General features: G+C 38.7%; 3 protein-coding genes across 6 annotated transcripts; 1 reads left to right on the top strand and 2 right to left on the bottom strand.

Annotated features, from left to right (window-relative positions):
• Positions 1-271: 271 nt before the first annotated feature.
• On the bottom strand, positions 272-3,526 carry LOC125476850 (receptor-like protein 33). Its single transcript, XM_048583415.1, has one exon. The coding sequence runs from the start codon at positions 3,524-3,526 to the stop codon at positions 272-274; it is 3,255 nt and encodes a 1,084-aa protein (XP_048439372.1).
• A 782-nt stretch (positions 3,527-4,308) lies between these two features.
• LOC125476851 (aprataxin-like) lies at positions 4,309-7,329 on the top strand. The gene is made up of 6 exons (XM_048583416.1): positions 4,309-4,422; positions 4,487-4,648; positions 5,195-5,269; positions 5,810-5,884; positions 5,975-6,061; positions 6,994-7,329. The coding sequence occupies exons 1-6, from the start codon at positions 4,309-4,311 to the stop codon at positions 7,327-7,329; spliced, it is 849 nt and encodes a 282-aa protein (XP_048439373.1).
• A 5,492-nt stretch (positions 7,330-12,821) lies between these two features.
• LOC103930189 (receptor-like protein 6) lies at positions 12,822-16,529 on the bottom strand. 4 transcript variants are annotated; one of them, XM_048583551.1, is made up of 4 exons: positions 14,906-16,529; positions 14,077-14,186; positions 13,835-13,928; positions 13,490-13,719 (listed from the first exon to the last, which is right to left on the bottom strand). In XM_048583551.1, the coding sequence occupies exons 1-4, from the start codon at positions 16,355-16,357 to the stop codon at positions 13,636-13,638; spliced, it is 1,740 nt and encodes a 579-aa protein (XP_048439508.1). In that variant the 5' UTR covers positions 16,358-16,529; the 3' UTR covers positions 13,490-13,635. The 4 variants fall into 4 exon arrangements, 3 of the variants coding, with proteins under 3 accessions (XP_048439507.1, XP_048439508.1, XP_048439506.1); XM_048583550.1 differs by having other exon boundaries at positions 12,822-13,928; positions 14,906-16,525; XR_007258142.1 differs by having other exon boundaries at positions 13,580-13,719; positions 14,077-16,525.
• Between the last annotated feature and the right edge of the window lie 3,283 nt (positions 16,530-19,812).

Genomic DNA, 19,812 nt, shown 5'->3' on the forward strand with positions numbered 1-19,812 from the left:
GGCATCGTACTACACAATTCGAACAAATAATACATTACATGTAGTACACTCTTTTGGGTTTATCAGATTACGCGAACTTCAGGAATTTCGACGGTACGAGAAAATTTATTGAAAGCAAATCATAAAGATACACAATAAACTATTACAAATATAACTAGAACACACATAAATTAAAAGGTAAAACCAAAAAGCAAACCTCTTACTTGTTGGATCTCAAATTTCCTAGGCATAGCTTGAAGTCCAGCTCAATTGGTCCCCATGATCGTTAATTTCAGCGTCCCAACCTTTGATTTATGTGGACATGTCTTCGGTGAGGACCAATTCTATCTTCAAGCTGAGGGAATATCTTAACAAGGATTTTGTACATAGTTTTGTAATACCATTTACTCCATCTCTTGCAAAACACAAGTGATCCAGTAGCAATCCCAAAGCCAACAATAAACCCAACTTCAGCACCAATCAGATCCCAATCAATTCCGTGCGCAGAATTAGAATGTTTGCCATCTAATGTTGGTGACAGCCTTGGTGACATGTTGGTATCACCGCATCTTAGAAGTGAAGGTGGCCCACATAATCCTTTATTGCCTGCGAAGGACTCCGCTGGAAATGTTGAAATCTGGGTACTGATTGGTATCTTCCCGACCAGTTGATTGTTTGAGACATCTAGGAAAGAAAGGAAAGTAAGGACCCCAAACTCCACTGGAATTTGCCCGCTCAAGCTGTTGTTTGAAAGGTCTAACGACTCAAGTTGTCGTAGGTTACCTAATGATGGTGGGATTGTGCCTGTGAGAGCATTGCTAGACAAGTTGAGGCCATAGAGGGATTTGAGTTCTCCCACCTCCGCAGGTATTGGTCCACTAAAGTTGTTGCATGAGATGTCAATGTAGGTGAAAACAGTTAGAATCTTTACCAATTCCATCTCTAGACCTTTGGTGGTAACTGTTATAGCATCCTGATAATATACCTGACCGAACTTTAGAAATTGAAATCGAAGGTGATTAGTTTTTGACTCGGCATCACTTTCGTCAGCCATCATTGCTTTCCAGGTTCTCAAAACTCTTCCTGGTATTTCACCACTAAAATTGTTGCGAGCTATGTCAAGAATTTGAAGCTTTGGCCAGTTACCGCTGGTTTTGTTACATCCCATATGTCCATAAAAACGGTTGGATCGCAAAACAAGGATAATCAAGGAGGATATATGCTTCAACACGCAAGGATAGATATCTCTTATCTGATTGTTTCCAATGTTTAAAACCTCTAGCATTCTGCAATTGCCAAGAGATTTTGGAAATTGACCTTCTATCTGATTTCCATTGAGGTCAAGAGTTTTCAAACTACAATGCTGAGGAAATCCATCAGGAACAGAACCAGCAAGTTTGTTTCTCCTCAGATTAAGTACTTCCAGTGTCCCACTTATGGTAGTCAAGCATTGGGGAATTGGACCACGTAGAGAATTATCGGACAAATCAAGAATCCGAAGATATGTTCCTTGGCACATTGATTCTGGAATGCTTCCATTTAACTTGTTGCTTGCAAGAGAGAAGAACACAATGTACATAAGGAAATCACCAGCGTCAGCCGGAATGCTTGAGCTGAAATTATTTCTTGAGTAATCCAGATAAGTGACCTTTTTTGGAAGCATTGGAATTGGTCCCTGAAGCTGGTTGGAATGAAGGTCAAGCACAAACAAACTAGAAGTAAGATTGAGGAAAGGACCTTCTAGTGTTACTAAGGAGTTGCAAGAAAGATTTAGTTCACCAAGACTACTGAGCCTCCAAATCCAGTTGGGTATCTCACCATGAATTTGGTTTTGTGATAGGTCCAAAGTTCTTAATCTTGATTGATTTCTCAAGAAATCAGGAAAGGTTCTCAACTTTATAGCAGCTAATTTCAATATGGAAAATTTCGGAAGGGAGTAGGAGGAATTGGAACTCTCATAATTAATTAGCAAGCTATTGTATGAAAGATCAAGACTTGAGAGATTTTTCAGTTGTTGAATATCATTAAGCGGAAAGGACCCACTGAAGCTGTTTGAAGAAAGAAAGAGTACTCTAAGCTCTCGTAGATAAGAGATGGACATGGGTATAGGCCCTTCCAAACTATTGCTGCTCAAATCAAGGAAGTATAGGGGAGAAAAATTACCAAATTCAGGTAACTGGCCAGAGAAGTTATTGTTAGAAAGCCCTAAATTTTGCAGCATGGGAAGAGAAAACAGAGATGACAGAATAGTCCCATCAAGTAGATTGTGTTGCAAGTCGAGATTCACCAGATTAGTCAGGTTTTCCCAGTGAGTGGAATTAATCTGACCCGTTAGCTGATTGTGAGAAAGATTTATTAGGGTCAGATTCATGGCCATACTGAAGGATGGAACTGAACCATTGAACTTGTTCCGTGACAAGTCAAAATAAACCAATTGATGAAGGTCTTCTATTGACCTTGGGATTGATCCAGTGAAATTGCACCCCGAAATATCTATGTTGGACAACATTTTGAGGTTTCCAATAGAGTTCGGAAGTAACTGGCCTGAAAAGTTAGCCCCGCTTAGAACCAAGGACCGAAGAGATCCACTCTTCGTAAATTCTAGTAATGGACCTTGAAGCTGCGGATTACCAGATAAGTCAATAGTCTGCAGTGTAGGTACCTGGAAGATCTTCTCCGGAATTGTACCATATAAGCCAGAACCTGTTTCATATAAGCTTGAACCTGTACCATATGAGCCAGAACCGCGTAGGTGCAAGGAAGTCAAATTTGGGAACTTTGAGAAGAACTCTGGAACTTGAATAGAAAAATCATTGTAATCTAAACGAATAACCGAGAGTGAGTGAAGCTTCAGTAATGAACTATCAATAGGTCCAGAAAGATTACAAGTGGACAAGCTCAACACCCTCAATTTTGGCAGTGAAGATGATATAGCTTGGCACCACTCAGTCCCCCGTGCTGATATCCTTACACCATCTAGATGAAGTTCAACAAGCTCAGAAAAGTTCTGAATGAGCACATTCAAATTTGGATTCTCAAGATTCAACGCAGGAGTTTCGAGGAAATAGTAGGTAGACAAATCAAGATTTACCAACCTCGTAAGGTGTGAAATCTCAATAGGAACCTGCCCCGCAAAGCCAGCATACGACAAGTTCAGATTGGTCAAACCTGTTAGCTGCTTGAACTCGGAAGGAATCTGAGTGTAGTTGAAGTTGTTGTAAGCCAAATTCAGGTTCTCGATTGACTTCAGACCGAAAAGAGAACTCGAATTATCAAGTCCACCACTAATCGCCTCGCTGCTCAAGTCCAGATTCGAAACACAACCCTCTTTGCAGGACACTCCTGTCCAAGAGCAGTAGTCCGCGCCATGGTTCCAGTTCACAAGTTTTTGAGATGTTGCAGGATCAAATGTGAGGGTGTTCTTCAATTGTAGCAACAAAGATTGCTGATCGCCGGGACATTGGCTAGTAACCACAAACGTATGGAAGGTGAGTGAAACATAGCAAACGCGGAGTAAGAAAAGCCATGAAAGCAGAGGAGTTTTCATCGGAAATTGTTGCTGATATGTGACACCAAATGTAAGGAAGGAACAGCTTAGGCAGGTCCCTAGTTATTCTTCTTTGTAAATTTACTTTGTTTTCTGTTGTGAATAATTACATTTGCATTGATAGATTGTGTAATGGCGTGTGAGCCAAAGACCAATTTGGTCTTAGTGGCGTGGTTTTCTGTTTTAAAAATACTGTATCTTTTTATATATATTTTTTCTTGGTTAAAGACTTCATTTCTTTAACATATACCTTCCTTTAGATTCTTCCATATCTATTATTCAATAGAAGGTATTGTGTTACAAAGTTGACTTTTAGACTAAGTTTTGTATTTATAAATATGCCATAGAAGGAAAAAAAATCTTTTAAACACAAAAAAAAGTCTTGTGCGTGAAAGGGCCACATTTTAATTCTCACAAACTGCCCCATTTTATTGAACTGTGGTTTGTTGTGATGTGATTGTAATTTGAATTTCAGTTCCGCACAGCCAATTGCACACATCTACATGTATAACCATTTCATCTTCCATTTTCCCTTATCTCAAGTACAAAAAAATGGGAACTACAAACAAAAAATAAAGTAATTTCCAAGCTCCAATAGGCTGTTTAATAATATTTCGTTTTTTTTTAATTAAAAACATTTTTAGTAACTATTTTTAATTTAAAATAAATAAATAATAATAATTATCAAACGGATTCTAAATAACTGAAGTGACTCAAACGAATTGACGTGTGTATGTATGGCTCTTAGAGCAAGTCCACCGTTGTGGACTGCTCGGGGGACAATGGACCAAACAGGGCTGGATAGCCCGACTGCAAGCCTCCAGCGTTGGGAGCCCGAGGGACTGGGCAGGCCCGAGCAACAGGCCCGTGAGGAATCGCCAGCCCGTGAGCCCGAGGTGGACCTGACGCAGGGCTGACGTCAGGCTGGCGTCAGTCCCTTTTTTAATTTTTTTCTGTCAGGCGCATGCGCCTCACCCGCGCGTGGGGGCGCATCAGCAGACAAGTTTCATACCACAGGGGCCCGCGGAGCAGTCAGCCTCAGTTACCGTTGGGAAGCCAAGTGGCTTCCCACGGTGCGTTCGATCTGAACAGCTCTTTAACTTGGACCGTTCAATCTCAATGGTAATAATAATAAAAAAAAGCTTATTTAATATCAACCGTTCGATCTGAGATCAACGGTTGATATTAAATAGGCTTTATAAATAAATAAATAAAAGAAAAAATAATTTTAAAATTAAGAAAAGTTACCATTGTGACACGTGGCACAATCTGGAGTGTTGGAATTCAAATTTTTTTTATATCCAACGGCAGAGATTAATTAGTTGAATAAAAATTAAAAAAAAATTGTAAAAAATCCGAAAAAAAAAATGTTTTTACTTTTCTATAAATACCTTCTCATTATCATCTACCTTACACCACGATTAAAAATTTTATCCGAAATTACAAATAAAATTATTTTGTATTATTTAATAATACTTCGGATAATGACACGTGGCGCAACAAGAATAATTAAAAATCTTATCCGAAATTACAATTAAAATTATTTTGTATTATTTTATAAATAAATAAAATACTAATATTTTATTGCCTATTGCTAGGGCTATTGAAGTGCAACGGTGGAGATGCAAAAAGTAATTACTGTTCATTAAGGCAGTTATTGTTCACCAGGTGGATAGCATAGTATATTGCCTGGGGAAGGTTTCACATGCTGGAGTTGCTCTTAGAGACGCTAAGAAAAACGCGGTAATGGTTTCTACCAAGTTTGTGGTTTGCTTGACTTGTTGACTTCAAAGTCTTTCCCCATATTCCTTGTGGGGTTTGAATTGTGGGTTGATTTTTCAATGTTGACGAGAGATAGGCTAAAACTTCACGCAAGGGAGTGTGTTTCCCACGTTCAGATACATGCATTATCCTCTCGATTTTATTTAATAGCTTGTTTGAAAGTACTTTTAAAATAACTGAAAATTCTTTTAGTAAAAATATTTTTGAAATCAATCTTTAATAAAAATGCAAGTAAATCTTGGAAAAATCACTTGAAGTGGTGCTTCTTCGATCTAGAAAACACTTCAAGTGCTTTTAGAACCTAAAAACATTTTCTTTAAAAACGTTTTCAGTTATTTTAAAAGCACTTTCAAACTATGCTTAAGTCTCTTTTCTACAAGGCTTCAGGTGGGTTAATTAATCAAATCGTGTTTAATTCTACATGTGGATTAAAGCATTTCACGATAACCATTTCATTTTGACTTTGGTTTTCACTTTTTTGTGCTTGATATATGAGGAAAGTATACGGAGATAGGTCTTAACAAATTGAAAGATAAAGATCGCAAGTATCTCATGACGATGTCCAGAATTTGGAAGGCGTCCATTCAATGTTGGTGGGTGATGACAATTCTGCTTTGTATCCACCGTTAAAAGGTGGACTCCATAATCCTTTGTTTCTTGTAACAGAAGCTATTGGAAATGTCGAAAGCTGAGTACCCCTTGAGATCCTGCCGACGAGCTGATTATTTGAGAGATTCAAAAAGCAAAAGGAAAGTAAGTTTCGCACACTCTGGTGGAACTTGACATGTCCAAAGATTTAACATGCCGTAGGTCACCGGAATACGAAGGGATTCCCCCACTCAGCTTGTATTGATGCGGTGGCGGCTTTAATGTTGTGGGAAATATCTCCATCAGATTTGTCGTCGTTTAGCTTGACTAGGAAGTCTTCATCCAGAAAAATCAAAGCTATAACAGAGTAAATGTTCATGATATTAAACAAACTGAGCATTACAAACAAATGTGAAAATTTTGACCGCAAATATGTCGTTCTTACCTACCTTTTACAATTAAAAACTTGCAAGTTGCAACATCAAAATATCAAAAAGTAACAAACAAGCTCACACTGCAATACAAACAAATGTGGAAAATTTGATCGCAAATATGTCATTCTTATCTACCTTTTACAATTAAAAACTTGCGACATCAAAATATCAAAAAGTATCAGAACAAGCTCACACTACATCTCGTACTTTATATTTATGTGACAGCAGAAGCAAATGTCTTATTTCTTGCCAAACACAGGCAGAACAAGGAGGCCAGCTGCATTGCCCCTCATAACAAATTCAACGTCTCGGCCTTTGATTTATGTGAACATGTCTTCGGTGAGGACCAATTCTTTCATCAAAATGAGGGAATATCTTAACAACGATTTTATACTTAGCCATGTAGTACCATTTACTCCGTCTCTTGCACAACACAAGTGACCCGACCGCAATTCCAACTTGCATGATGATTCATCTTTGGTCGTCCGTCTTGGATATCACTCGGTACACATGCTACTTTTCTTAGAGCTTGCTGTTATATTCGTTTTCTCCAACGTTGCCTTTCGAAATCCTCTCTGCTAAAGGACTGGTGAGGTTAGTATTAATACATCAGACTAGGTGTAAATAATAAACTTGAACTTTAGGGGATATCATCTCTTGCAGGATCCCTCAATGCGACAACTGCATCTGCATGTTTTTAGCCAGGATTTCGATTCAATACATTTGAAGAACAAGAAACAGTGGAACTCCTTCAACACTGCTTTCTTTCGAGACTCCATGGATGCAGTAGAGGAAGTCAGTAGTGATGGAAAAGCAAAGCTAAAAGATGATGATAGCCTGTTGTCTACGGAGCTTCGATGCCACCGATGTAGAAGCGCTCACCCCAACATGCCGCGATTAAAATCTCACATTACCGACTGTCGAGCCCCCTTTCCAAGCACCCTGCTCCAAAATGGTCGTCTTGTTCACGCACCAAGCAATGTCAGCATTGATCCGTAGGTGTAAAATCCATCGCATCTCATCGAAATTTTGTTGAATATAGACAAATGCTTTTTGGTGGCTTAAACGGTATTGCATTGTGATCCTTGGTATGGCTTTTCATGATTCTCAATCTTCACAAATTTGTGTTCTCGCAGAGGTTAGTAGTAACAAAATGCATTTTTCATGATTACCATTTCGTTTTTAGTTGTCGAAATTACAGCGTTTTCGAACTCCGTAGTTATCATATATTTAGCTCCCGTTCCTAAATATACACACCAAACATTAGGCCATCTCCAATAGTTGATACTTAGTACTACGGTACGGGTTTAGTAGTATTCTTCTTTACTTATAAGTGAAAAGTCTTAGATTCGATTATCTCCAAATACGAATTTGAACCTCATTATTGCTAGCCCATTATGAGGTTTGGCCTACTCCCCCAACCCTTAGTGTACCCCAGGGCCGGCGGAGCTATTTTCACACCCTCATCTGTCTCCGTAGGGCGGGCTTCCTTTCTTTTAGGTTACCCTAATGCGGGTCTCTCTTTTTAACAAACTACTGATCGGCTTCCGTGCCGTGGATCAGCTGTTGACGCAGAAAGGGGAATTTGAAACCTCGTTCTCCTAAGATAGGCGTATTGGAACTTACCTCTCGGTATGGGGTTGTTTATTAAAAAAAATTAAAAAATTGAATAGAGCATAGCTATAATTTTCCATCTCCAATGGTACAAGGGCTAGATTTTATTTTTCTCAATATTTTATTACTTGTTAGCGTATTGAGAAATATTATAGCACATCACTCACACATCAACTACTATGTATTGTCTACATAACTAAACTAATATTTACACCTATGTTAATATATGCTATGGAACAATTTTTTTAGGAAGTGTATACCGACAAATATTTGGGGTATGACACGTGTAAAATTGAGAACTAATTAGCAAGATTTCTTATATATTTTAGTCCGCGTGACTCTTTATCATTGTTGAATTTTAATCCCAACGATTAGAAAGAAAGATGCATACGAAAACAAGGACAATACTGCCATCCTTCACAGGGAATGCACTTATGCGTTTACATGCAGTGTAAAAATCACCGAACTTATTTATTTGTGTAGATATCTACATCATTGGCCTTTATTGTGGTGTCTCACAAGCACGATAAATTTTTTATTGGGTTCAGAATACGGGTAGTACACCACATATTATTATATAAATGATAGAAAATTTTATTTTTCAAGTTGTTAATTTTTAAACACAAATATCTTACTACTTGTATAATGACACGTAATATACGATCTCATACTATGGTCACACTTAAAAATCTCTCCACAGGCACACTGCAAATGAGTATCAAACAAATATCAAAGCACCCCAGTACAATGATGCCGCATGGCTATCCCACTTTTCCTACCAGGTGCCGTCAATTTGGATTATTCGAGCAATTGTTTGACAACATGGCGGACAATGATGCATGGCTAACAAAGATGATTCCCTATCGACAGTCAATTTCCAAGAAAATCCACACACCGCTGATGGAGGAGAACCTAGAACATGCTATCAGTTACCGGCAAAGGTTCGGAATGGAATGGGATTTGGTAAAGATTCTCACTGCCTACATCTTGATTGACTCCCCATGCAACTAAGAAACGAGACCACAAATAAACAGCAATTCGTGTTGAGAATGAAGCTCATATTAATGGGAGAAGAAATCGTGTATGGGCTTATAAGTAAATTTGGCTACTTCTAATATTTCAATTGTTTTTTTATGGTAGAACCTCAACTTTCTTTTGGTATCAGACCAAGTTTGTCTTGTGGGAGAAGCCAAACGGCCACACATGCTGCATGTCCCTCGATTTGTGTTGTCCACGTGCTAAGTTTGAAAATTTGTCACACATGAAGATGCGTGTTTAGAATAAATCTCATGATGACTGGATGAGGGATCTTGCATGGACTTGTAACTAAGTTGGACTACTTCTATATAGCCAATTAGTTTATGGCAAAACATCAACTTTCTTCAATCCAGAACCATGAAAATAGTAATTCGGAGCAAGCTGAGTCATTTAGATCAACCGTAAGAGGCATGCATAAAAGTATTTGCCTCAAGGAGGAATCTTAGAATTCCGTCAATTTTTTGGGTTTCGAAAAGTGTGGATTTTCACAAAATGAAATACTATGATATGCTGGGAATTCTTTATGATAATCATCCACGCCTGAAACGTATCTTAATGCTTGAAAGTTGGATATGATTCATCAAACCATTGGTCCAAATCATTAACTTTCATTAAAAGTTTTGCTTGTATGATTACGTTTCATACATGTGGGTCTCATATATCCAAATCTAAATATGTGATATGAATCAAATCTAAACTGGATTAAAGTTCATGCACGAAATATAAAACAGAATAAAAGTTCAATAACAAGCTGTGCGTTCTATATCTTGCCACGTAATCAAATCAACAAAAAAAAAAATCGCGAAATAAACAATGGTGCACATTTTGTTATATTCATAGATTCCAGTTGTAAATAAATGGTTCTCTTCTGTCCTTTCCTTCTCATAAAGCACTGATAATTAACCAGTTACAACGATGACACATCCAAACATAATTATTAGGTTAATATTTTGGGTCAAACAATGCTGGAAGATTTTAGCTCCTAAATAATCCTGATATTAGACACATGATTAGTTACAATCAACAACGTTGTTTAAACACGTGGATTTGTCAAGAATATTATTTTTCATGATCGTATCACTCAATAAGAATTATGCACGTATAAATACAAAAGATTCACACGTTACATGTGACAAGATGCATTGGGAAGTCATCTCAGACTTGAAATGCGAGTATTTGCACTAATATGTAATGTGCAAATTAGTTTTGAGTCGAATGCTCGTTCAGATCACATAAACTAATTAAACGATGAAAACAGAGACCGCAGGGAAATGTGTTAAATTGAAACATATATAAGAAAGTAAGAAACCCTTAACGAGAAGGAATGACGCTGCGTAGATGAAAGGAAATGACATGGAAAATTTTACTGGGGGTTGGGTGGGCGGCTGTTGGCAGCAGAAACCCTAGACCCCCACTCAAGCAACTCTTTGCTGGTATCATCCTTGTGGACTATCACCTCTATGAAGCACAAGCTATCCTTCTTTGCCCCGGTTGCAGTCTCAATCGCTTCGATCAGTGTCATTGTCAATTTGGCACAGTGTCATTGTAAGCTTACTTCATGGAACAGTGTCATTGTCATTGTCAATTTGGCAAATGTTTTGTGTCAATTTGGCTGTCATAGTAAGCTTACTTCATGGAACAGTGTCATTGTCTGAATATTGGTGCTTAAGAGCATGAGTTAATGACATTAGCACAGCACTATAATTTCTCGACATGTCGTGAGCTGAAATGCTAGAAAGGAAAAAAAATGTCCCACTTCCTCTGGCCTCCTGAAGTGTTTCCATTCCAGTGTCACCATCTTTTGTTTCATTCATTTGTAGAATATCTTCTTCTTTTTTCTATACCTTTATTACCTTTTAACTTTCATTATCTGTACTTGATGAGTATTATTAGACCCATTCTCAAAATTTTGCATCCCCTGCTTCTTTCTTATGGTCCTTATACTCAAACATGTGCAAGTTTGTATTTTTCTGATGGATTAGACTATTGGGAACTTAGTTTCTTTTACTTTTTATATATTTTTGTTGGGTTTTTTGTTTTTCAGAAAATGAGTATTTGATTAATTGCTTGACTTTCACTTTCAAAAGGACTGTTAGAAGTTTTTGTGTCAATTTGGTTGTGATGGTAAGATTACTTCATGTAACATTGTGTTGTGGCATGTGAGTGTCGAATTTTTTTCTTAAATTTCGGAAAGAAATGCGTTTTAACGGTAGTCCTATACGATGAAGTTAGCATCCGTATAAGTTGGGAACCTAAAACAGGATTGCTGTACTCATAAATTCCTACTTTTCTCTGCCTCCTTCCCCTCTACTTTCACCAGTTGTGACTTATTTTCTTTTTTGGTTCTATCTCAGGAGTTTGTCAAGGAGAAAGTTCGTGAATGAAAGAAATCTAAACGAGAGGTATTTTCTTTTTGGTAGATATCATGAATTATGTTTGGGTGTTTAAACAATATTTGCCTAAAAGTATACTCTGTTTTTTAGTGCTATTTCAAATAAGGTAACGTCCCGAAACACTGATATTTTGGTTTTCTATTGGTATGTGTGAAACCAGCTTGATTCAGGTTACAAGGTTGAGGGTTGCGGATAGTTAATCATGTTCAATAACCTTAGTTACATGGCCATTCACTTAAATTTTGGTTTCAAGTTGTAGAAATACGGCTTTGCATTCTTTCTTAATATAAGCTTTCATTACAGCTTCAGTTTCACATCATTCGTCATTGGATTTGCCAATATAAGTTTTTAGTGAGAGAATCTTACTGGTGAATTGTTAAAAGGTAGGAAGAGAGGAAGCAGCCTGCAAATTTATAAACTAACGTTCAGATGCATTTTCTGTGGTATGGGGTGTCCAAGAGAAAGGGTTTCAGGGATTAGGTTTGGGTGGGATTTCAAGGATTAGGTTTGGGGTTTTGTTTGTGCGATTTGTAGAGAGATGGGGGGTGTCCGAGATAGGATTTAGGAGATTTGTTTTAGGAATTGCAGAGAGAGATAGGGAGTGTCCGAGAGAAGTGTGGGAGGATTTAGATGTAATGGCTGCCTTTGTTACATTATGATTTATGTTTTTTGCCATAGAGTCGAAGATGTTCGGTCTCAGAAAACGTGAACAGCCACTCTCCGTGATCGAATGCTGCACACCATGCTGCATATTTTTTTGTTTGAACATCTGTGCTTGATGACTTACCTGCTCAAACACCGTTTTTTCTGTGTTTTGCTAACTGCTAAGTGAGGTATGTAGGCTGCATGGCATATATTTTACCGTCTTAACTGCAGGGGCAAAGTATGTGTAAACTGCAGCTTGCTTCTGTTTCTTCAGTTTCATATGGAAACAGACCTTCTGCTTATTTTTGCCTTTGAACAGTTGTGGTTACAAAATTAGCTACTTGAACGAGTTCTCAACACTTTCTGTTTTTAATTACCTATTGAAATGGTTGCCTACACTGCAGGACACATTATATGTGTGAACTACATGTTTCTTCTGTTTCTTGAGGAAACAAAACTTTTTTGCGAAACCATCTCTTTCTAATCAAAGACATTTAGTTTCTTCCCACTCATTGTACAATGTGTTTATATGCCAGCTCACTTGAATGTATATAAAAGTAAATTTGCTCAACTTATCGACCTCATTCACTCATGTATCTCTTTGTTTGTTCATAATTGTGTTGAATTTGTTCAACTTAAATGTGTTTTATTCATCCGATTACGCCTGAAACAGTTGGTTCCTGCAGCAACGCACAGGCATAATTTCTAGTAATTTCTAAATTTAGGATTCTACATCCATAAACAATCAACCGTGTCAATAAATGAGATCAAAGTTCTAATAAATTCCGAAGAAGTTGAAGCTTCACAAGAACGAAAACTGAAACTTCACATTCATCCAAAGTTTACAAGAATGAAAACTGAAAGAAGTGTTTTGCTTTAAACAAGCTCAGTTCACACCAAACATTAAGATTACGTTACAATATTCGACGAATCAGCAATTCAACAAGAAGCTAATGTATGCCAGACTTTAACATGCATTTATCTTACTAAGAGCAAGATCAGTTCGTCAATATGATCAGACGGCTTCTTATTTGCTAGGTAATGAAAATTTGAAACCAGAAATATAGGGTTTTGGTCAAGCCAAGCATAATCGAGTGAGAGTTTCAATAACTCCAAAATCTGTTAATGTAAACATGTCTTCCTCTGAAACCGCTGCTTTTATCCAGACGAGGGAATATCTTGAAGAAGATGTTCTCCACAGTTTTGTAATACCATATCCTCCATCGCTTACAGAAAACGAGAGGCCCAATGAAAGCTCCAAGGCCGAAGATAAATCCGATCTCAGCAATTATAAGATCAAAATCAACTTCAGGTTGAGCATTAGAATGACCTTTTTTCGGTGGTGGTGGTGGTGGTGGTGGCAATCCTAAGGGGATATAACTTGTCAAAGGAGGCCCATACAACCCTTCATTGCCTGCAAAGGAAGCTGCTGGAAATGTCGAAAACTGAGTGCTGGTTGGGATCCTTCCAGTCAGTTCATTGTTTGAGAGATTTAAGAATGAAATGAATGTGAGGTTTGCGAGCTGTGATGGAATTTTCCCACTCAGGCTGTTGTTCGACAAGTCTAAGGACTCAACGTGTTGTAAGTTGCCCAAAGATGATGGGATTTCACCTGTTAGAGCATTACTAGACAAGTTGAGGACATAGAGCGATTTGAGTTTTCCCATTTCCACCGGTATTGATCCGGTGAATTTGTTTCCTGAGAAGTCAATTGAGGTGAAGATAGTTAAAACCTTCACCAGCTCCATCTGTAGACCTTTGGAGGTAACAAATACTTTATCGTCGTAATATATCTGAGAGAATGATGGTAGGACCTGAAATTTGATGTGGTCCAGTTGTGACAGGCTAGCACCTTCGTCAGCCATCATCGCCTGCCAGGTTTTCAAGCATCTTCCGTGTATTTGACCACTGAAATTGTTGTGAGCTAGGTCAATAATTTGAAGCATTGGCCAGCTGCCATAGGTCTTAGGACATCCAATGCGCCCATAAAATTTGTTTGATCGTAAAATAAGCACACGCAATTGGGGCATTTTGTTTAAAGAGCGTGGAAAAGTACCAGTGATCTGATTGTTTCCAAGGTTCAACACCTCTAGCAGGTTGCAGTTGCCTAGAGATTCTGGAAATTGGCCTCCTATCTGATTTCCATTCAGGTCTACCGTTTGCAAACTACAAGATCGAGGAAATTTATCAGGAATCGCACCAGTAAGGTTGTTGGTCATTAAATTAAGTACTCCAAGATAACTGCTTCCAGCAATTAAGCACTGAGGAATCATGCCACTTAAGGAATTATTGGACAAATCAAGAATATTAAGATATGGTGTCTTGCACATTGATTCTGGAATGCTTCCATTTAACTTGTTGCTCGCAAGAGAGAAGAACACAGTTAACATAAGGAAATCACCAATGTCAGCCGGAATGCTTGAGCTGAAATCATTTCTTGAGTAATCAAGATAAGTGGCCAATTGTGGAAGCATTGGAATTTGTCCCTTAAGCTGGTTGGAATGAAGGTCAAGCATAGACAGAGAAGGAGGATATTCAAGTAAAGGACCTTCTAGTGTTACTAAGGAGTTGCAAGAAAGATTTAGTTCAGAAAGATAACTGAGCCTCCAAATCCAGTTGGGTATCTCTCCATGAATCTGGTTTTGTGAAAGGTCCAAAATTCTTAAATTTGATTGATTTCTCAAGAAATGCGGAAATTTTCTCAACTTTGTAGAAGACAATTTCAATGTGGTAAGTTGAGGAAAGGAAGAATAAGAGGAATTAATATCAGCAGAAGTAATCAACAAGCTATTGTATGACAGATCAAGACTCGAAAGATTTCTTATCTGTTGAAGAGCACTGAGAGGAAACGAGCCACTGAAGTTGCTTGAAGAAAGTGAAATAACCTTTAGCCCTCGGAGATTTGAAATGGACATGGGAATTGGCCCTTCCAAATTGTTGCCACTCAAGTCAAGGGTGTCCAGTACAGAGTTATTAGCAAATTCAGGCAACTGACCAGAGAAGTGATTGTTGGAAATCTGTAGCTTTTGCAGCAAGGGAAGAGAAAAAAGAGATGGTGGAATAGTCCCATCTAACTGATTGGAACTCAAGTCGAGATGCATCAGATTACTAAGGTTTTCCCAATGAGTGGAATTAATCTGACCCGTTAGCTGATTGTGAAAAAGATTTATCAGGGTTAGATTCTTGGCCATACTGAAGGATGGAACTGAACCGTTGAACTTGTTCAATGACAAGTCAAAATAAACCAACTGATGAAGGTTTTCTATTGACCTTGGGATTGATCCAGTGAAATTGCACTGCCAAATATCTATCTTGGACAACATTTTGAGGTTGCCAATAGAGTTTGGTAGTAACCCTGAAAAGTTAGCCCCGCTTAGAACCAAGGACCGAAGAGATGCATTCTTTGGAAACTCTGGTAAGGAACCCTGAAGCTGTTGATTGCCTGATAAATCAATAGTCTGCAGTGTAGGTACCTGGAAGATCTTCTCTGGGAATGTACCATATAAGCCAGAACATGTACCATATACGCAAGAACTGCTTAGGTGCAAGGAAGTCAAATTTGGGAACTTTGAGAAGAATTCTGGAACTTGAATAGAGAAATCATTGTAATCTAAACGAACAACCGAGAGTGAGTGAAGCTTCAGTAATGAACTATCAATAGGGCCTGAAAGATTACAACTGGACAAGCTCAACACCCTCAATTTTGGCAGTGAAGATGATATAGCTTGGCACCACTCAGTCCCCCGTGCTGATATCCTTACACCATCTAGATGAAGTTCAACAAGCTCAGAAAAGTTCTGAATGAGCACATTCAAATTTGGATTCTCAAGATTCAACGCAGGAGTTTCGAGGAAATAGTCGGTAGACAAATCAAGATTTACCAACCTCGTAAGGTGTGAAATCTCAATAGGAACCTGCCCCGCAAAGCCAGCATTCGACAAGTTCAGATTGGTCAAACCTGTTAGCTGCTTGAACTCGGAAGGAATCTGAGTGTAGTTGAAGAAGTTGTAAGCCAAATTCAGGTTCTCGATTGACTTCAGACCGAAAAGAGAACTGGAATTATCAAGTCCACCAGTAATCGCCTCGCTGCTCAAGTCCAGATTCGAAACACAACCCTCTTTGCAGGACACTCCCGTCCAAGAGCAGTAGTCCGAGCCATGGTTCCAGTTCACAAGTTTTTGAGATGTTGCAGGATCAAATGTGAGGGTGTTCTTCAATTGTAGCAACAAAGATTGCTGATCGCCGGGACATTGGCTAGAAACCACAAACGTATGGAAGGTGAGTGAAACATAGCAAATGCGGAGTAAGAAAAGCCATGAAAGCAGAGGAGTTTTCATCGGAAATTGTTGCTGATATGTGACACCAAATGTAAGGAAGGAACAGCTTAGGCAGGTCCCTAGTTATTCTTCTTTGTAAATTTACTTTGTTTTCTGTTGTGAATAATTACATATGCATTGATAGATTGTGTAATGGCGTGTGAGCCAAAGACCAATTTGGTCTTAGTCAGTGGCGGCTGTGGGGTCCCGAAGGAACAGCTGCACAGAGCCTCCATCTCCAAGGGAACTTTTAATTAATTAATTATATATATATATATATATATATATATTCCAAAAAAAAAAAACTATATATGCATAACTTCACTAAGTTCAAATTTGAAAAATACCCAAATGGTTTTCTGTTTTAAAAATACTGTATCTTTTTATATATATTTTTTCTTGGTTAAAGACTTCATTTCTTTAACATATACCTTCCCTTAGATTCTTCTATATCTATTATTCAATAGAAGGTATTGTGTTACAAAGTTGACTTTCAGACTAAGTTTTGTATTTATAAATATGCCATAGAAGGAAAAAAAATCTTTTAAACACAAAAAAAAGTCTTGTGCATGAAAGGGCCACATTTTAGTTTTGACATACTGCCCCATTTTATTGAACTGTGGTTTGTTGTTATGTGATTGTAATTTGAATTTCAGTTCGGCACAGCCAATTGCACACATCTACATGTATAACCATTTCATCTTCCATTTTCCCTTATCTCAAGTACAAAAAAATGGGAACTACAAACAAAAAATAAAGTAATATCCAAGCTCCAATAGACTGTTTAATAATCATTTCATTTTTTTTTAATTAAAAACATTTTTAGTAACTATTTTTAATTTAAAATAAATAAAAAATAATAATTATCAAACGGATTCTAACTAACTGAAGTGACTCAAACGAATTGACGTGTGTATGTATGGCTCTTAGAGATGCTAAGAAAAACGCGGTAATGGTTTCTACCAAATTTGTGGTTTGCTTGACTTGTTGACTTCAAAGTCTTTCCACATATTCCTTGTGGGGTTTGAATTGTGGGTTGATTTTTCAATGTTGACGAGAGATAGGCTAAAACTTCACGCAAGGGAGTGTATTTCCCACGTTCAGATACATGCATATCCTTTCGATTTTATTTAATAGCTTATTTGGAAGTACTTTTAAAATAACTGAAAGATATTTTTGAAATCAATCTTTAATAAAAACACAAGTAAATTTTGGAAAAAGCACTTGAAGTGGTGCTTCTTTGATCTAGAAAGCACTTCAAGTGCTTTTAGAACCTAAAAACATTTTCTTTAAAAACGTTTTCAGTTACTTTAAAAGCACTTTCAAACTATGCTTAAATCTCTTTTTTACAAGGCTACAGGTGGGTTAATTAATCAAATCGTGTTTAATTCTACATGTGGAATAAAGCATTTCACGATAACCATTTCATTTTGACTTTGGTTTTCACTTTTTTGTGCTCGATATATGAGGAAAGTATACGGAGATAGGTCTTAACAAATTGAAACATAAAGATCGCAAGTATCTCATGACGATGTCCAGAATTTGGAAGGCGTCCATTCAATGTTGGTGGGTGATGACAATTGGGGAAGGTTGCAGTTGAAGTTTGGAACGGAGAAACAGAAATCTGGGCTTGGACAGAGCCTTGGTGCAAATATCAGCAATCTGATCCTGGGAAGCCACAAAATGCACAGAGACTCGATTTGCCAGAACCTGTTCCCGAATGTAATGGTAATCAAGCTCGACATGTTTGGTACGAGCATGAAAAATGGGATTTTTGGCTAAGGAGAGAGCGGAGATATTATCACACCATAACTGGGGAGAACGAGGAAGAGGATAAGTGAGATCAGTAAGTAGTTTGCAGAGCCAGGTGAGTTCTGCAGCAGTGTTAGCAAGGGAGCGATACTCGGCTTCAGTGGAGGAGCGAGCAACAGTAGGTTGCTTCTTTGCACTCCAACTGATGAGAGAATTGCCAAAGTAAATGCAATAACCGCCTGTGGAGCGTCTGTCTAAGGAGCAGCCTGCCCAATCTGCATCAGAGAAGGCACGTAGAGACAGAGCCTGGGAACACTTAGAGAACCATAAGCCCAGGTCGATAGAACCCTTGAGATAACGCAGAATACGCTTCACAGCTTGCATATGAGAGATCCGTGGAGTGTGCATGAACTGGCAAACCAAATTGACAGCAAAACTGAGATCAGGGCGAGTCCAGGTGAGGTACTGGAGAGCACCAACGAGAGACCGATATTCAGAAGCATTGTCAAGGAGGGGAGAAGTGTGATCAAGCTTGGTGGTGCTGAGAGGAGTGGCGCAGGGCTTGGCACCTTCCATGTGCGCCTTGGTCAGAAGATCTAAGATATACTTAGTCTGATTGAGAAAGATACCTGAAGAGGACCGTTTTACTTCGATGCCAAGGAAGTAGTGAAGAGCACCAAGGTCTTTGATGGGAAAGAGAGCACCGAGATGCGATATAACTTGTTGACAGGCTGCAGTGGAAGGACCAGTCACTAAAATATCATCCACATAGACAAGGATGAACACCAAAGTGGGAGATTGCTTGATAAACAATGAGTGATCACTCTGAGAACCTTGGAACCCAAGAGAAGATAAGGCCGTATGAAGCTTAGCATACCAGGCTCGAGGGGCCTGTTTTAAACCATAAAGAGATCGATGAAGGTGACAAACATGATGTGGTTTAGATCGATCTTCAAAGCCAGGGGGCTGCTGCATGAACACAGATTCAGTGAGATTGCCATGGAGAAAGGCATTGCTTACATCGAGCTGATTGAGGAACCAGTCATATTGAGCAGCAAGAGTGAGAAGAATACGAATGGTGACAGGCTTGGCTACAGGGCTGAAGGTTTCAGTGTAATCCAAGCCCTCTTGCTGGTGAAAGCCTTTAGCCACTAAACGGGCTTTATACCGATCAACAGAGCCATCGGGTTTTCGTTTGATTCGAAAAACCCATTTACAACCCACAAGATTGGGAGACGAAGAGGAGGGAACAAGGGACCAGGTACCTGTGTTGGTAAGTGCAGTAAATTCTTCCTGCATTGCCTTTCGCCAATGGGAGTATTTGGAGGCTTGGGAGTAGGTTGTAGGGATATAGTCAACAGCAAGATGGGGAGGAATAGGATGCTTGGTGGCAGTGAGAGCTTTAGGTTTAAAGATGCCGGATTTTGATCGGGTTTGCATAGGGTGAAGGTTGGTGGGGGCTGGAGACTGGGAGGAATGAGAAGGAGAGGGATCTGCAGGGGGAGATAAGGGGGCAGGATGAGAGGATAGAGATATGGAATGGGAGAGAGAGGCAGGATTCACAGGAGCAGAGGGAGATGAGGGTGAGGTAAGAACAGGAGGTGGGGGATGATAGGAAAAGGTAAGAGAAGAGGGAATGGAAAAGGGGGAGGAGGAAGAAGAATGGACAGGAGGTGATGGATGGGAAGGCAAGGAATGAAAGGGAAAAAGGGATTCATCAAAGA

Source organism: the organism of the source record quoted next, unplaced genomic scaffold (assembly GCF_019419815.1).
Source record: "Pyrus x bretschneideri cultivar Hongxiangsu unplaced genomic scaffold, Pyrus_bretschneideri_v1 Contig2, whole genome shotgun sequence".
Classification (NCBI taxonomy): domain Eukaryota; kingdom Viridiplantae; phylum Streptophyta; class Magnoliopsida; order Rosales; family Rosaceae; genus Pyrus; species Pyrus x bretschneideri.